At 35.4% G+C, this 19,651-nt stretch overlaps 2 protein-coding genes across 4 annotated transcripts in view; both read left to right on the top strand.

Moving 5' to 3' along the window:
- LOC118272572 (prolactin-releasing peptide receptor) overlaps positions 1-19,651 on the top strand; it is an 89,031-nt gene that overhangs the window by 21,523 nt on the left and 47,857 nt on the right. The gene's annotated exons all lie outside the window — the stretch shown is intronic.
- Positions 9,420-15,007, top strand: LOC118278220 (uncharacterized protein K02A2.6-like). 2 transcript variants are annotated; one of them, XM_050693475.1, is made up of 3 exons: positions 9,420-9,569; positions 10,644-12,223; positions 14,205-14,345. In XM_050693475.1, exons 2-3 carry the CDS (start codon positions 10,655-10,657, stop codon positions 14,286-14,288), a joined length of 1,653 nt encoding a protein of 550 aa, XP_050549432.1. In that variant the 5' UTR covers positions 9,420-9,569; positions 10,644-10,654; the 3' UTR covers positions 14,289-14,345. The 2 variants fall into 2 exon arrangements, with proteins under 2 accessions (XP_050549432.1, XP_035453236.2); XM_035597343.2 differs by having other exon boundaries at positions 10,644-15,007.

Here is a 19,651-nt window from a genome sequence, read left to right as displayed (position 1 = left end):
TCCACGTTTTTTTCCCGATGAATAGGGATGATGACGGGGGAAAAAATGAAAATTAGTTCGTCACAGTGTGAAATCGCAATAGATATTGAAAAGTAGCTTAAATGATTTTTATTCTGCTCGTCGCCTCATTGTCGAGTGGTCGCAAGTGCAACGGAATGGGGTCTCGGGTTTGATAGGGATGATGACGGGGTATGAAAACTTTAAATCTATGGACTAATTGATGGACTAAAGTCCATCGGGTAGGTAATGAAAAAATATTAGACACGTAATTTTTTGTTTTATCATATAAGATAACAATACTTAGATAAAACGAATAAAATTTTAGGAGTGTGAGCAAATACAGGGTTTTTCAACAAGAACTTTGTTTTTAATTAGGGCAATACCAAGAACGTGGCAGTTTTTGACATTTAATTTTTGGCTGTATTCGTAGAAGGTGCTTTGGCAATTGCTACAATGAATTCAATTTCGTTCAAAAATTGCATTAAAATAATTTAAATTCACTATGAAAATGGTCGTTCTGTTAAAGTTACATTTCGTAAAATTCGTGATATTTTCGGGCAACATAATCGTCCTTCTGAGATCGCTATCAACAGACAGGCTCGGTACAAAATGTGCCAACCACGTATTCGACCGGGTCGTTCAACAGAAAACATCGCTGCCGTGAGCCACTGTGTTGAAGAAGATCAAAAGTTATCAATTTCACGACGTTCTCAACAATTGGGGCTATCCAAAAGCACAACATGGCGAATTTTGCATAAGGATTTGGCTTTGAGGCCTTACAAGATTCAACTGGTGCAGGAATTGAAGCTGACCGACCATTCAAATCGCTGTAAATTTGCTCAGAACAACCTGCTGGTTTTTCTCAAAAATTCATTTTTTCAGAAAAGCACATTTTCATTTGTCAGGGTATGTCAATAAGCAAAATTGCCGCATTTGGCAATTATTGAGAAGCCTTTGCATGCTCAACGTGTCACTGTGTGGTATGCTATGTGGTCTGGAGGTGTGATTGTTAGGAAAGTGATTAAACATTTTGATGAAAGAATCAACATCTGTCAGCGTGGTCCTGGTGGACATTTGTCAGATATATTTTTTTATTCATAATTGCCAAACTTTTCTCTTTTAATTACAATAAAAATTTTGTGCATTTTCCACCAAATTCTTTATTTTATTTTGTTTTTAAAAACAAAGTTCTTGTTGAAATACCCTTTACATCATTTGTACGTATAAAATGTGCCTAGAAATGACGTTACGCGATATTTCAAATCGATATATCTTCGAAACTATTTGTTTCTTAAATGTTTGTTTAGTTTGTACTCCCTTACCCTATAAAATATTTAAGACAATGACCTGAATATTTTGTTAACGCCTTTTGTAAACACTTCGTGTATACACAGCTTTAGCATTTGATTCATTATGACAAATATTGCGTAAGAGTGATCGGCACTTGTTTATTCTGAACTATGAATCATGATTAGACACATTTTCTTTGAGATTGATTGAAAATGTATTCTACTATGACTTGCATAACTTATACAAATAAAGAGTTCTAAAAGTATCTTCTGCGGCTTTAAGGTAAACGTCCACAGGCCCGCATCGTACGCATCACACGCATCGTATGCATTCCGTATGACGTCATCAGTATACATCGCATATAGGCGTTGCTGATGATACGGTGCGTACGATGCGGATCAGTGGACGCAGTTGTATGAGTTTCTATACAAGACAAATTAAAATCCGTTGCGTACGATGCGGGCCTGTGGACGCGTACCTTTAATGGGAGTTAGTGTTGCGTTTAAAGATTTGTGGTCTTTAGTAAACTGTCACGAATTGTCAATCTTGAAAACCGCCTTAGATATCTGTTTTAAGTAGATAATATAATAAATAAACACTGTGCCATTTACAACCTATTGAAAAGAAAGTGTGCCAGTGCTAACGTTTATTGTATCAGATTCCACCATTGTTGTGTAAATGGACAAAAAAACATTTACATATGTATTTACTTAGACAGCTTTTATTCCAAAAATAGAAAGCAGAATTTGGCCTAAAATTCTGTGGCTATGTAAAAACCCTCTCGTATGTAAATGGGTAAATGTTGAGAGACAAAAATCTACTGTTGGTTGCTCTAAAAATAACGCGAATAAAAATGGAGTGACTAGTGCTTGGACCATTTTATATAGTTTTAATAATTGTATCACATCAACAGCCTATAAGTGGTCATCGCTGAAAAAGAGCCTCTTCTCACACGGATTAGCTTTAAGCGTTAATCATCGCCCTTACTCAATGCGGGAAATTATAAATCCATATTTCCGCACGATGTTTTCCTTCACCGTTTGTCAGTGATGTCTAAATAATCTTAGAAAGTACATAAAACTCGGAAAAAGTCACGTTGGTAATTATGAGAAGCGGACGACAAAACAATGGAAATGGTGTTGAAAATAATACAAACCATTGTATTACATATACCAATGTGTTTGGTTTAAATAAAATTAATAGGCCTGTAAATCACAGGCTATGTTTAGTTGATGTCTCAACAATTATGGGCATTGTTGCTATGGTTGCATTTTGTGATCTTATTATTTTGCTTATTGCGTTTCTAGATCTTATTATATTGTTTATTGATTGAAAATAAACTAAAGAAGACTATTTCTACCATTATAAAATATATACCCACAATCGTAGGAAGAGTCCTTGGCAATAAAAATATTCCTTAGAAATACGGTTTTCTATGCAAACTTCACACAAGTTCCTGAACAGTTGTAGGTACTTTTAGTAAAACCGAGTTTTATACAGAACGCGTCGGCGGTTTCCACGCGTCGGTGAGAATCTATTCAAGTGTTAATGCTTAATATTCCGGAACAGAGTATTCAAAGATTTGCCGTCTTACTATGTGTTCGATTAAAAGAATTTGTATATGAAAAATATTTGATCAGTATATGGTTTGTGAAAAATATTTGATCAGTATATGGTTTGTGAAAAATATTTTTTTGTTGGTTACGGTTTTTTTTTATCATTAGAATATTTTTTTTTTTATGTTTAGTGTAAAAAAAAATGAGTATTTTCTTTGTAAATTATTACTGTAGACTGAATTAAAAATACTGTATTTATTAAAACAGAGACCAGACAACAGCGCCCTCCGATTTAAAACCATTTACCATTAAAACTGAAATCTTCAACTCGCCAGTCATGCGAGGTTGTGGAAAACCCATCTTATATGTAGTGAAGGCCCATAGTTAGTAGTAAATAAAACACACTCTTTTAGATAACACCATGAGTTAAGTCCATACCAGGAAAAAGCTTTTCCAATATTGTCATTTTACTATATTAAATTCAGAGGACCCAATTACTCCCCTTTCCAACCTTCCAAATCCCTAATTTCCCAACAACCCATAAATTCATATTCCCCAAAAGACCGGCAATGCACTTGTAACGACTATGACGTTTCGGGCGGCGGCAATCGCTTACCATCAGGTGATCCGTCGACTCGTTTACTGACTTATATCATAAAAAACCATAAATTCCAAAACAACTATGTTATCCTCCATTGATATTTTTGTCATGAATGGACTTATTAATATTACATTTCGATCTGTCATCCATTTTTATCAGGTCAGTTTAATATGAGAGATAGTCGAAACATTCTAATTAAGTACCTGTTTGAACTTGACACCGATGTTAAATACTTATCGTCTCATTATAGTTGATAGATTGTTGGACGGCTAGTATCAATGCACTTTTGCACGATAACAATGTATTTTGGTCTAATGGAAATCTGTCGCTATGCTTTGAAGTATATTTTTGTGGTATGAGGAAAATTTTGCAGAAAAATTTCAGTTCTTTATCGTAGACAAAAATATGTAACTGAAACTCGTTTTGCCCAATCTCTCTTAAATACTAAAGAACCCTTAAGTTGAGATAGGTGACTTGACGTTTTAATTTTTTACCAACCCCCAAACAGCACAACTCACTTGTAACGTCTCTTATGTTTTGGGTATCCATGGCCGGCGGCGATTTTTTACCATCAGGTGGAACTAACTAAAGGACTTATACCATATAAAAGAACCTAAGAAGGAATAAATGACGCCTAACAGCACAATAAAATTAAGGAGTTAGTTTATATATAGATATCATCTCAGGCTAAATTCCTTTTAGTATGAGATGATTATAGATATCACCATATCACCCACCGGTGAAAACAGCTATATGTTCCGTATTTTCCCTTTAGGCCCGAAAAATAATGAATCTATGTATGTCCTTACCTTAATCTTTTTTATGTTTGTGTAGCTAAAAAACTAGGCATAGTCTATTGTAAATTCAGCCTCAAAGTCACACGACCAAACAAAGACATTACACCGATCATCAACAAGATGTCATTTGCAAACGATATAAAAATCACAAAATCACTGAGCAGATAGCATCACAGTTTATAGGCATTACCTCTCATTTATCTAATCCGGTGGATCGTTCATATTTGATGTCCCTGCAATTTGTCCGACATTACACTTGATTAGCCAGTTTCGGTGCGTTAATAGGACGGCACATTATCGAAGATTGCGTTCTGGAATGGCGATGCTGTTTTCTTTTGTTGGTACACATGAGAGAGCATCGGCACGAATGGGCCGGCTTGACTGGAGTGATACTACGGCCTCATAGAAAACTGACGTGAAACTACGCTTGCGTTGTATGAGTGAGGTTACCAGAGGTTTCCCAATCCCTGATTCCCCAACAACCCTTAAATACCTAACCCCCAAAACGCCGGCAACGTAATTGTTACGCTTCTGGTGTTTCGGGTATGCATGGGTTGCGGTAATAGCTTGCCCCCAGGTGTACCGCTTGCTTTTTTACCGACTTATAACATAAAAAAATACGCCTTTGTATAGTTGATTTTTGGTAAATATTTTGACCTTAATCAATTATTTAGTTAGATGTGATAAGAAACAAGTATTTGGTTCCTTAACTACATGTAAAATCTTTGCCTCAAACAATACAGAACCTAGTTCTTTTTAAAAAGATTCACTCCTATTGAATCTGGGAAATAATACCGATCTTATTGATATTCGTCTCACAAAACATTTTTAGATTCGAATACTCGGGTTTCTCTTGATCTCTTTATCTACCGCAGTTAAAGAAACTCTTAACCCGGTTCCCTACGCGACATCGTAAAAAATAAACCTCTATCACATAAGGAACAACAATTTTCACGTAAACAAACTTATAAATCGGTTGGAATAGCCGAAAAAGTTGTTTTAAGCACGATTGAAAAAAGGTACCACGGATAAATTGAGTTCGCGTACAATTTTGTAGTAAATCAACCTGTCGGATGGTACGCACCACAATATTTTTATCAGGCAATAAGTTTCACGGGAAATTGGTATCTCAGATGATTTTCTATATATTATCATTCTTTCCTACATACGTACGTAGATATATGTAATATATTTTTTTATTATTATAACGTCACGCCTTTAATCCCCGAAGAGGTAGGCAGAGGTGCACATTATGGCACATTATGCCAATGTACACCCACATTTCACAATTTATGTTGTAAGTCCCATGTAATAGGTGGTGAGCCTATTGCCATATACCGGGCACATTTCCAGACTCCGTGCTACCACTGAGAAATTTTCGAAAACCCGACCCAGGAATCGAACTCGAGACCCCTTGCCCAGCAGTCGCACTTGCAACCACTCGGCCAACGAGGCAGTCATATGTAATATATGTAATAGAGAAAGCTAATTTATTTGCTTTGCAAATGAACGAACATAAACTTCAATTGGCTGGGACAGTTTCATTATATTGCTCGGCATAATGTGTTATCGTTAGCGGATAATGGAAATATAATTCTATTGTGTTGGTTCGATACTTGTATTGAAGAAATCTCGTTTGGTTTTTCAGATGGAACGAGTAAGGCGTAATTAGTAAATATTGGTTGGTCGGATATGTGTGTTGTGTATGTGAATATTATCAATCTCTCAATTCTACAATATTAAAGTTCATTCACGTTCACTTGTGACCACTAGACCAATGAGGCATCAAGCAGTATTAAAAACATTCAGGCTATTTTTCAATATCTGTTCACATTGTAATTGTTTTTTTTGTTTGTGTGTTTATCCAAAATCAATGTGCTCTAAGTATAAAAATCTGGCAAATTAGATAATAAACCAAATATCACCAATCCATCTTAATAAATGCGGACTTTTCCGAACAAAAGGATCACATCAGAGAACGCTAATATCAGTTGAGCTTATTATGCTACCAATAGCCCACTCTATTCCATATGTGACAAGATCAATAAGTCTACGAGTGACCGAATTTGTTCGGTATCTAGAGCAAGCCCCAGCTAATTTGGACCACTCCTGATTGCTAACTTCATAATGGAAATGCAAACTGAGTAAACTAGCGCCACTGTGATTTTAGTTCATTGGTTCAATCTGCTTGTGGTTTAGTGGGTAACCTAAATCATCGTCCTTGAGATTTAGTTTCCATCTCAAGCTATGGATTTTACAACCATATTTTCGTACCTACTTTATTTAAACTTGTAATGCCTCTAATGTTTCGCGTGTTAATGGGCGGAGGCAATTGCTTACCAGCAGGTGATACGTCTGCTTGTTTACTAGCTTATACCATAAAAATGCAAGTTTTTTGCTATCCGGGATGTGGACAAATCCAAGGGAGTGAGGAACCTGTAAGGATTGTGCGAGGAATATTCCAGGGTGACAGTCTGAGCCCACTATGGTTCTGCTTGGCCTTGAATCCTCTCAGTACTCTTCTGAAACGCTTCAGGGCTGGGCTTGTTTTTATTCTTTGTACAAGGTCTATTGTTAAATTAAAAATGTGAAAATGAATCTATTTTTATCACTCCATTTGCCATTAATGTTTGAATCGAAAGCGAGAAAGCCCTTTTTGAAGGCAAAAAACGAATAAAAGTAAACTAGTGTTACCGTTTTTAACATTTTTTTGTGCCAAAGGTCGCACTGGAAATATCTTTGCAAAAATAGAACCGTTTTCCTCGTATCTTTTATTTTAATGGGAACTTACTTTTTGTATTTTTTACTTTTGCTTCGTTGTAATTTAGATATTTTTCGTTTTAATTGAAGATTTGATGCTCTAGTGAAGTGGTCCATTATAAAACTGTCAATTAAGAGCTTAATTACAATTTGAAACAGACAGTTAAGTATGGGAGAGCGATGCTTCGGCAGAAATGGGCCGATTAGGCCGGAGTGATAGCACGGCCTCACAGAAATCTGTCGAGAAACTTTCTCAATCCCCAATTCCCCAATAACCCTTAAATTCTCAACTCTCAAAACGTTGGCAACGCACTTGTAACGCTTTTGATGTTTTGGGTGTCCATGGACGGCGGCGATTGCTTACCATCAGGTGATCCGTCTGCTCGTTTACCAGCTTATACCAGAAAAAAGACAATTTCCAAAACTGCCAATGGTACCCGAAACAATAGTGTCACGTTACAAATGCGTTGCCGGCTATTTGGATTGGGAGATTTGGTAGGGGGAGATTGCCCCTCCAGTAACCACACGTACCTATATAACTTTGAGGTTCATAATAACATATTTTTGTATTTTGAGAGAACCAGATTTGTAGCACCAAGTAATTAAAAGCAACCGAGATTGAGCTCTGTGACTGAAACGGCATTGGGTTTGTTTATGAGCTGGTGTAATATTACACTATACTTAATGACAAAAGTTTTCAAACCACTCCAAAACATGAATTATAAACATTTCGACAGAAGCAAAATTGTCTGACGAGTTTTATAAAAAGATGGATCAAGCAAAGCTGTAATTTAAACCTTCAGGTCAATTACTATGGTGAGATTAGCAAGGATACTTGGTTAGGACATTAAGGGTGCTTTTCTACCAAAGATGTGCTATGTAGCTATGCTTTGAAGATGTAATAGCTTAGCTGTTTAACTAAATGACCATTTCCACTGATACTAAGCTGCATGTAGCTGCATGAGGAAGATGTGCAGCTCGAGTATACGAGGTGTCGATAGGAGAGAAGCCATAGCCATAGCACACATCCATAGCAAGTATCTTTTATTATAAATAGCTTAGCTAAGTCGGTTTCCGTCAGTTTCACGCTATGTGTACCAATAAATATATATAATAATATCGCACCAGTCTGATTATTGATCCTTCTGACTTCATGGAGAGTTATAAACAAAATTTTATAACATCATGAAACAAAAGAATCGCCATACTTGTTTTAATGTCGTTGCCAAGCGACGCGCATTGAGTTTTCGTACATAATATTTTTTGCGACCACATCTGTAGATGACAGAATAGAAAATTGTTCTAGTGAACGATTTGAACGTGTTTTATATTGTGTCGGAGGGAATAATTAATAGAGCTGATTTTAATGGTTTAATGCTACAGCCTAATGCTTGCTTGCTTGACTGCACGGTTGCAGTGTGGTAGCTGGGCAATCGGCTGCTGCGCGACGTGTAGAGATTCCCGCACGGAGTACCTCTTTGTGTGATCCACAAATTGTTGTTTCGGGTCTGTATATAACGTGTATGTGAACACACGAGGTAAAGCTAGGGTTTGGAAAAGTGTAAAAAAATGCCTGTCCAGCCTAAGTAACCACTACTGCTCTTCCAGCCGGTTATAGATTGGTGGTCATGAACAGTGGTCTCTGATGAATCTTTTAAACCTGAAGATTGCGGTTTAAAAGGTTCATCAGAGATCGCTTTTATCCTAACGGACTTTCCACGTCGTGGGGAGGACCGGGTCGTGTCGAAGTCTTACCGATTAAAACCATCGTAGTCTTTTTTCACTGCCTGTACCGTGACCAGGGTTGATGTTACGGCCACCAATCACTACAACCCGGCAGGCTTCGACCTACCGCCACGTTAGCGGACCTGGGAGGCTACTTCCCTGCCCTCAGTGGCGGGCGTGGAACACTACGCTAATGCCTACTCCCGCCTATAAAATACAGAAACCCCAATAATACATCGTTGAACCCGATCGAACCCAATTATACGTAATTGGAGTTCCAATGAACAAAAATTTAATTGTAAGGTAAATAATATTCTCGAGATTAAAAGTTATTTTTCCTGCGTATTGATCCTTAACAATTTATTAATAATCAAGTTATTTTGATTCAGTTTATATTAATTTTACATGAAGTATACATATTTAGATTCTTCTACTCTATCGATTAAAAGGTTATAAAGGTCAGGTATTAGGTGTGTATAAATAGATACTACTATTTTTATAGACTACCGTAAAAAGCTAGATTCCATAATTAGTATTGTGGAATCTTAAAGCCTCGTTAATAATTACTCTTGGTAGAGTGAGTACAAACGCCACTGCTGATCAAGGGGTCTCGACTTCAATTCCTCTGGCTTTAGATTTCCGAAAATTATAGCTCTCGACGTTTGAAATCAATCCCGATATATCTGTAGTGTATGCGCTAGCGCCGGCGCGCAGGCAGTTGTGCAACAACCGTGGCCGCAAGCGCATGCGTTCAGTGCTTCGCATATACTGGATTCACTCTAGTCTAAAAGTGTGTTTTATTTGCAAACCGAGTCTGTACAAGTGGCGACGAGGATAAAAGTAAGTACATTAAGAACATTAATTGAAAAAAAAAAAACGACGGAGGAAGAAATAAGTACTTATATAATAAATTGTTGCTTACCAGTTGTTTGCGTATGGGTTCGTTACAGCCTATTACTAATTGATAACATACTTTATGAGTAACGTTGATTCAAAACAAAGCAACATTGTACATAACCGAAAAAAAAAATACTTACACCTAGCTCACAAGCACCTAAAATAACACGTAACTTATCATACGTAAACAAAGTTTTCTGGTAAATGAATTTATATCAGTATTTTTATTATTAATGGCTGGTATTGTACCACGTGAAAAGAAATTAAGGCCACGCAAACACAGAACTATGAAAAATAAGGAAATGTTATTGTGCACGTACCTACATAGAACCAGTATCTCCTTACTTACGACACATTAAAGTCAAATTACAATTAAATTGAAAAGGAAAATATTTACTAAGTATCTTTTTACAAATTACCGTTTTCATCTTAACGTTTACGATAGTGCCATTACAATTCCAGAGACAAAAAATTACACCTACCCGCATAATATTTGCAATTTTTATTTTCAACAAGTATGTGTATTTGTTATTTACTATGGTTTAATTAGTAATAACTTCAAAAAGTAATAACAATTTGAATTACAATTAAGTTTACTAGGTAGAAAATATGTGTATTAAGGTTAAGTACTTACTATTTTGTTACATTATTATCAAAAAATATCCTATTTTACTACACCTACCTACGCATACTTGCACAATTTACATTGACGGAATCATAGTTATGATAAGTGTACACCTAAAGGCCACGCAATTAATTAGTGACAAAGGGCCACGCAAATCACAATTAAAATAAAGGTGCACTAAAAGGCCATGCAATGAAGGACCATGCCAATAAATCAACTTATTTAAAGGGACTGTGTAATATGTTTTAAGCGACATAATTAGAAAAAAAAAATATATAATACGGTCCATGCTATGAGTAGTTACTAAATCATAATAGGGCTACGCAGTTGCAATACTGTTACTAAATTTTAGTAAAAAGCCACGCAATATGAAAGCCAATGTTTTATTACAGGCTGCCCCAAAATGACTCATGCATCATCTGTACTGCCGAACCTAGACCATTTTGACTGCGAAGGCGACCCGACATCTGTTGGCACTCGCTGGGAGAAATGGAAGAGGGCATTTGAAATTTATTTACTGGCTGCCAACGTCGATACTCCGGTACAGAAACGTGCTACTCTTCTCCATGTTGGAGGGATAGCACTTCAAGAAGTTTATTATAACCTTCCTGGAGCTCATGCCGAAGTTGCAGAAGGTGTCGATGTTTATGCAATAGCTCTAAAGAAATTGGACGGTTATTTTGCTCCAAAACAGAGTCGGATTTACGAAAGGTACCTTTTTCGACTCATGAAACAGGAGGATGGAGAACAATTTGAACGATTTTTATTAAGGTTGAGAAATCAAGCTGACAAGTGCCAATTCCATAATAAAGAGGAGCATATTATCGACCAAATTACAGAAAAGTGTCGATTAGTCGAATTAAGAAAAAAAATTTTAGAATGCGGTGATACAATTACACTAGACGAAATCATAAGTAAAGCAAATGCCTTGGAGGTTGTAGCCCGGCAATTAGAACAATTTAAAACAATAAACACAAAAGATGGAAACAATTTTAACAAAGCAGAAATAAATAAAATTGATAACAAAAAAAGATATAATAAATATTTACAAAAACAAACATCAAACACAAAATGTTCTAGATGTGGAAGCTCTTCCCATTTATCTGAAGACACGAAATGTCCGGCAAGAGATAAACGATGTGCAAAGTGTGGCTTCATCGGCCATTTCCGAGAACATTGTAGGACACGACAGAAAAGACAATTTTCAAACAGCAAGACAGAGATGACACACAAAAAACCAAGACTAGGAACCAAAAAAGACGCTGATAGATCTGAAATTGACTACATTTTCAACCTGGATGAAGACAAAAATACAAAAAGTATGGACGATGAAGTAGAAGAGAAGAAAATGGACGAGTCGAGAATTGAGTATATTTTCCATCTGGATGAAGAAGAAACTATTAAGTGCAATTTAGGGGGAGTTAGCGTTGACATGTTAATAGATTCCGGTAGTAAATGCAATGTTATTACTGACAGAACATGGCAATTCTTAAAAAATAATAGCGTAAAAATTTCTAATCAGGTACGCAAACCTAATAAGACACTTATTTCCTATGGCAGTAAAGAACCTTTGGACATTATGGGCTCTTTTGATGCAGACATTTCAGTCAGTAATAATAAAAGTATAAAATGTACTGTTTATGTCATCAGAAACGGTACACGTGATCTATTGGGCAAAGAGACTGCGATTCAATTAGGCGTACTCAAAATTGGACTTCAAATTAACGCTGTTCGCAATGATGTTCCTTTAGAAAAAGCTTTTCCGAAGTTCAAAGGAGTGACTGTCCAAATCCCAATAGACCAAACAGTTAAACCAGTCATTCAACCATACAGAAGGGTTCCCATCCCTTTAGAAGAAAAGGTCGCTAGAAAATTAAAGGAACTTAAGGAAGCAGACATTATCGAGGAAGTTAATGAACCTTCACCGTGGGTATCACCGATGGTTCCAGTTCTCAAAGAAGGACAAGAAGAGGTACGTATTTGCATAGACATGAGAAGAGCCAATCAAGCAATCATCAGAGAAAATCACCCCCTTCCTACAATGAATGAACTACTACCAAATTTTCGGCAAGCTAAATTTTTCTCAAAACTTGATATAAAAAATGCTTTCCATCAACTCGAAATTCATGAAGGTTGTAGATACATCACTACATTCAGTACTAGCAAAGGGCTTTACAGGTATAAAAGGCTAATGTTTGGGATTTCTTGCGCACCCGAAATGTTCCAAAAAATTTTAGAAAAACTGTTGTTAGGTTGCGAAGGCACATTAAATTTTATCGATGATATTATTATACATGGTGCTACAGAAAAAGAACATGACGAAAGGTTAAGTAAGGTGCTACGAGTTTTAGAAGAAAATGACGTTTTATTAAATAAAAAGAAATGTATTTATAAAACTCAAACGATTGAATTTCTTGGTCATGTACTTTCGCCTAAGGGCATTAGGCCACTTGAAAAATATTTGACAACAATTAAAACCAGTAGAATACCAAATACTACTGAAGAAATTCAAAGCTTTTTAGGGTTGGTTAACTTTGTAAGTAAATGGATTCCTAACGTAGCTACCCTTACTGAACCTTTACGGGAACTGTTACGGCTAGGGCTTGGAAAGTCAGCAAACATTCAAAAAATTTGGACTTCCAAACAAGATGAGGCGTTTGAAGCTCTAAAAGAAAGCATTTCCAATATTAAAACTTTAGGTTATTACAATCCTTCTGACAAAACCCAGGTTATCGCTGATGCCTCTCCTGTAGGGCTAGGCGCAGTGTTGGTCCAGGTTGGTAAAGATGGCCCCCGTGTGATCGCTTTTGGTCACAAGTCTCTAACTGATTGTGAAAAGAGATATTGTCAAACTGAAAAAGAAGCCTTAGCGCTCGTCTGGGCAGTGGAGCATTTTAAAATTTATCTATTGGGCAAAGACTTCGAACTAATAAGCGATCACAAGCCATTGGAAACCATTTTTGGACGAACTTCTAAACCATGCGCCAGAATAGAACGATGGGTCCTTAGGTTACAGGCTTTCAGGTACAAAGTCGTTTACAAACCAGGTAAATCAAATATAGCTGACACAATTTCCAGACTTTGCAAAACCTCTTCGTTAGAACCATTTGACTCTGAAAATTATATTAACCAAATAGTAAGTTACAGCAGGCCCGTCGCGGTTCCATTAAAAGAAATTGAAACATGTTCTTTGGGAGACGAGGAAATTTTAAAAGTCAAAGAGGGTATTTTTAACAATGTCTGGCACGATTCTATTAACTATTATAAAAATATACAAAATGAACTATGTTTTAATGGGAATATTCTTCTTCGCGGAACTAGGATAGTCATACCCAGTAATCTCCATCAACGGGTACTGGAAGCGGCCCATGAAGGCCATCCAGGCATAGTGGCGATGAAGGCTCGTCTTAGAACTAAGGTGTGGTGGCCTAGAATTGATAAAGATGCTGAACGTCTGGTAAAAGCTTGTCGAGGCTGTACACTTGTATCTAATCCTACTCCACCACACCCGATGAAAAGACGAACACTTCCAGCAGAACCTTGGGTTGATGTAGCGATGGATTTCTTAGGACCGCTTCCTAGTCACGATTATCTGTTGATTGTTGTTGATTACTATAGTAGATATAAGGAGATTAAAATAATGCGCAGTATCACTTCTCTGGATACGATAAAAGTCTTGAAGGAAATGTTTTCTAGATTAGGTTACCCAGCAACTTTGACGTGTGACAATGGTAATCAGTTCACAAGCGAGGTCTTTCAGAAATATTGTAAGGAATGTGGTATTATTTTGTACAATACTGTCCCATATTGGCCTCAAATGAATGGGGAAGTCGAAAGGCAAAACCGGGATGTTTTAAAAAGACTAAAAATTTGCCAAGCTGAAAATGGGAACTGGAAAGAGGACATTTTTAATTATTTGATGATGTATAATAGTACCCCACACTCTGTTACAGGCAAATCTCCTTCTGAATTATTTTATAAACGACAGTTTAGAGACAAGATTCCGGCAGCACCAGACATGGAATACAAAACAATAGATGAAGAAGTGAGAGACAGAGACCTACAAATGAAAGAAAAAGGAAAAGAGTATGGAGATCTTAAAAGGAAAGCGACAGATAGCAACTGCGAAATAGGGGAAAAAGTATTAGTAAAAAATGTAATAAAAAATAATAAGTTGACCTCAAACTTCAATCCTACTACCCATACAATAACGGACGTGAATGGTGGCGATATTAGTATTCGAAATGATGAAACCGGGAAAGAATATCGACGAAATATAGTGCACCTAAAGAAAGTAAATGATTCATGGACTGTAGTTGGTCAAAATAATAATAATAATGATGATTTAGACGGAAATGATGATCAAGCGTAAATTCTTCACTAAATTAAACTTATGATATTATTGTATACTGTTATTAAATACGCTTCTATTATGATTGATTTACCAAATTAAAATTAAGTAAAATCAAAGTCGTTTTGTTTTGCAGAAAATCTGTAACAATTATACTTACTTAAATTATCAGACTAGCTGTTATTTTATAAGGTATTAAATTGTAAGGTATAGGAACTTTCATTGTGATTTTGGAACTATGTATTCAAATAAATATAAATAAAGAAGGGATGTAGTGTATGCGCTAGCGCCGGCGCGCAGTCAGTTGTGCAACAACCGTGGCCGCAAGCGCATGCGTTCAGTGCTTCGCATATACTGGATTCACTCTAGTCTAAAAGTGTGTTTTATTTGCAAACCGAGTCTGTACAATATGAAAATAGACTTGTCCTGTAACACGTGGAAATCATAACCATAACTGAAGAGGTAGATAAATAGAAAATGTGCACTTTTGCTACAGCTACTAGTAAAGTTATGTATCTGTATAAAAAGTCCTAAAAATACGACTAATTTTCGCAGTTCAGTATAGATATTAATTCATAGTACTAGTTAATATATTCATAAAGCAATCAATCATTAATATAATCTCCATAATTACCCCATTTTCAACATGTCATTAACCGACTTGATAAGGGTTCGACTCAACTGTTAAATATAATAATTTTATCAAATTTTAGTTCTCATACAAAAGCACTTAGGACACGTTTCAATCCCTCATCTATTTAATTGGAAGGACTAATTATTATGTATAGTATGTAAACATTATCCTGCTTAGAAGTAGGAGTACCTATTTTCAGAACAAAAAGTTAAAGTGTTTTATGTAGGTACTCGTGTATGTATTTTAAGCGAAGAGATTTTGACGATAAATGGTTTCAAAGCGGGGATAGACTAACTACTATGTTTGTAAAGGTGCGTCGCGTTCTGCGCGTGCCTCAGATCACCACAGATGGTGCCAATAGGGCTGATGCCCAACCGGAGTATCAGCGGCCTACCTAGCAGGTCAACGGGGCTCCGGCTCGAAGAGTAGGAAGGTTTGAAGTCGGTTAAAAAGCATTAAGGATAAGCATAAGCAACAGAAACTCGTTGACATTTTAGAGGTTATTGACATCTTTAAAAAAGGTTAAATAAGTAATTATAATTGTTCTCACCTTTCGAGAAAATTCCAATTAAGAAAAAAGTTCACATATAATTGAAGAGTGGGATTGTGAAGAGGAAAATTGTGGTGCCCTTTGAACTAAATATGTGTGTAACAAGGACAAGTATAAGAATAGCAACAGCCCACGGAAAGGACCTTTATTAAAAGTTCATTCGTCTATGCCTTAAATTTTGTTATCTTACCATATTTAATTGAATAACAAAAGAAAATACGACAAGATAGTACTCCCACTTTTTTTATATTTCATTTAATTTCGTGGTAACTAAAGATTTGATTTTGTGATAATAATTATTTTAGTTAGTCTCGATTTAAACAGTTATTAGAATCATGTCATTCGAAATATCACCTGTTCTTTTACGGTTAAGTTTATTTTTCAGATTGAGGGTGCTTCCAAAGATATGTAATGATGATGGGTGGAAAAGCATCCTAAGTATCCCTAATTATAACAATTTTATTAGTAACTATTAATATAGTATTTTTAATAAGGAATGAATAATAACCAATTTCATTTCCGAAGCATTTTCAGTCTGCGTATTATTACCGAACATTTACATAACTCCATTGATATAACACTAGCTATCATTTAAATAAAAATAAAAATATCTTACTTTAAAACAAAAATATCCACAGTTCCACACACATACCTACTTTTTGCTTTCAACAATTAACAGAATTGGATACAACAGGATCAAGTGACACTGACAAATGCTTCGTATAACCTAAATCTTTGCCGTTTGTAAATTAGCGGCTCCAGAGCAAAGTAATTGTATAACACAAGAGAGAGAGAAAATTGATGATCCTCCTTCTTAGCACCGACAGTTCACTAGTCATCGTAGATTCTGCCGCAGGATAAATTCATTTGACATTTTCTTACATCACTTAATTCAGAATTTCAATATTCTAACTTCCGATTTTTTATTTTTATGTCCGTAAAAATAGGTGATGTTAATATTCTAAATATAAACTATTCTGTTTAAAAATATAAACTTTATAATCATAATATTATTATATGGTTACAATATATCAAATTAAAAACTAAAATATTTACAAAACCTACATATTATAATAATAGAAAAACTAGCTTATGGCATAAAAATCCTCATCGTTGACAACTATACAAAAAGGAAAAATGTCGAGCCAGCCCATTTGTGGAGAAGCAAACTCTTAAACATTATTGATTAAGAATAAACGTTATACCAGTTTACACTAGAGAGCAATCTATTCTTATTTTATCCTTCTAATATACTTGAACTTTGTTCAGAAAATTTTTAGGCTATTGAGTTTTCCATCTGAATGACGACGATCAAAAAATTTCTAGACTATTGAGTCAACCATAAATAGAATAACGAAATTAGTTCAGAGAATCGGTACGGTTGACCGAATTGTATCTATTATTCCTGTCTTTGTGACCTATCCTGTATTGGATTTGTCCACAATAGACTCGACCTAAGACCAGAAATAAACTTCCCAGTAAGACACAATGAAGGGTCAATTGGACCACAGATCGAAAGCCCTCAAAAATTCCAATGAACTTTATTTGACCTCAGATTTGAACTAGAGAACTCTTCTTGACAACCACATTTATTTCTAAATCGTTTTCAACACACTGTGTATTAGCATCGATTATTCAAGAAATACGCGACTAATTTCGTAGCTCGTGATTATAGGTCCTAGTATAACTTGAAACTGATCGAGCTGGAAGCTATGAATATGAATCCAAGGAAACGGAAATAATATATTTTTTAATACGTAGGTAAACTTAAAATTTTCTTACTAACTTATTAATGTACAATTGAAAATTGATAGTCACAATAACTATTAATGTCTATACCATTATTTATTATAACCTAACTTAGGTAAAAAAGCTTTATCACTTCATTAATCAAGATAACATTATACAATGTTTGTAAGTATTTTTAATGATAACACATCGGATCCATCGGTCAGGGGCAAATTCATTAGCGAGCCATTAGCATGTTATGTTACACCTATGACCAATATGGGAGCCACCGTGTTCTAAGAAATTATTCTAAAATTATGTCGAGGAAAGCAAGAGACGCGTGTGCTACTTCGAAATCACATTAAGTAGGATAGCAACATTATCTTGATCAACTTTTCAATAACAAAACGTAAGTCATGTTGTTATTGAAACCATACCATACCCAGACAGGTTTTTGAAGAAGTATTTGAGAATAAGTAAAATGATAAATTTTAAACTATTCATGTGCAAAACCTGGAAATGGAACTAGTGTTCGACAACACTAATATGTTCAGAAATTCTATAAGCCACAGTACGCTTTGTTTTACTCAAAAATTCTACATGGCGCTTGCAATAGTGCCGAAATATCGGAAACTCGTAAAAACTAATAAACATGGTAAATATCATTTAAGACAATTATGACACCGGAGAAAATGTTAGTGTAGGGCAACGTTTAAAATAAATGGTACAATAAGCGGTTCGTTGCAATTTTTATCATTCGAGGTTATATGTGGCTTCGAACTAGTATAAAAACACACACACAACGTCACGCCTTTTATCCCCGAAGGGGTAGGCAGAGGTGCACCTGCACGTTACGGCACGTAATGCCAATGTACACGCACTTTTTATTATAAAAAAATACAATGTAATAAACAAAATAAATACATTCCATATTGGAAAAAATAAACTGAAGGACCTAACAACCCATTTTATAAACGTTTCCTGGATCTTTATGAATAATAAGATGAGAGTATAAATAAATAAATTACTGAAATGTTTAGGGCGCTTGTATTATGGTAATTTAGGGTTCTCTAATGTGTGGCCCCTAGAGGACTATGAAAAAGAGATTCCTCTTTATTTCATATTGATGCATTTTTAATACATTAGGGTTGGGTATATTTTTTTGTTATTATTCTTAAATGGTACTGTATTTTGCAGTTTTTTTTAATTCGTGGTATGTGTCGTTTTAGTAAATTGGTGGCTGCAGTTTTTTTTTACAAATCTTTCGAGACATTTCTATCTACCATTTCGGTTATTAGTCATCTAAGTCTATGATTAATAAATCTTACAAAGCATCACAATGGAATTAAAGCCAGCATCACACTTGTAAATCCACTGGTGTATCAAGTAAAGTGCACTTTAGTAATCTATTGCTCCTATCACATAAAAATCTGTCACTCACACTCCACAAAGATGAAAGCAAAAGGATTACGGTTGGCTCTTACACTATACACGCCAGTTAAGGCTAGCTACAAACGCCCGAACCCTTTGTTCCAATTTTAAACTGATCCTATGTCGCAACAATGTGTCGTGTGCAGCCACCTTTACGGTCAAGATAGCTGATTTGGGAGAGAATTTATAGCTTAATTTAACCATTGACCTAAGAGAGAGGTCAAATGGGACGTCACTCATGAGTAAACCTATGGTGAGATTTATGGTAAAATGCAATTTTATGGTATTATTCATGTTAGCATAATGGGTGGGGTTATTAAACAGGGTTTTCAGGGGTTAAGTTGAAGTTCATTATGTTTTGTTAGTTAGGACGTTGCCGTTTTGTGTAAATATTGATGCTGTTACAAATATTTGCTTTTTGTTTAGTGTTCGTAGAAATATTAAACTCGTTAAATAAAAGTTCGTTAGTGAATTCTACCATTAGTTTGTTGGCAGTAGAAATTGGTGGTGAATAAATAATAATATAGTGATATAATAATTATTATTTCAATTAATAACTTCATGTTGCGTACTCTTAAAGATCATGGAATTAATTCAACTGCAAAGATCTACGAAACTAAAAAAAAACTCAAATTATTTAAAATGGACCCTATAGCTAAAGAAATACGGTATACTTTATAGAGTAGAATGTTCACGGAGGGTTGTA

This window comes from Spodoptera frugiperda, chromosome 4 (genome assembly GCF_023101765.2).
Source record: "Spodoptera frugiperda isolate SF20-4 chromosome 4, AGI-APGP_CSIRO_Sfru_2.0, whole genome shotgun sequence".
Taxonomy (NCBI): Eukaryota; Metazoa; Arthropoda; class Insecta; order Lepidoptera; family Noctuidae; genus Spodoptera; species Spodoptera frugiperda.
This window is presented reverse-complemented; position numbering and strand designations above follow the sequence as displayed.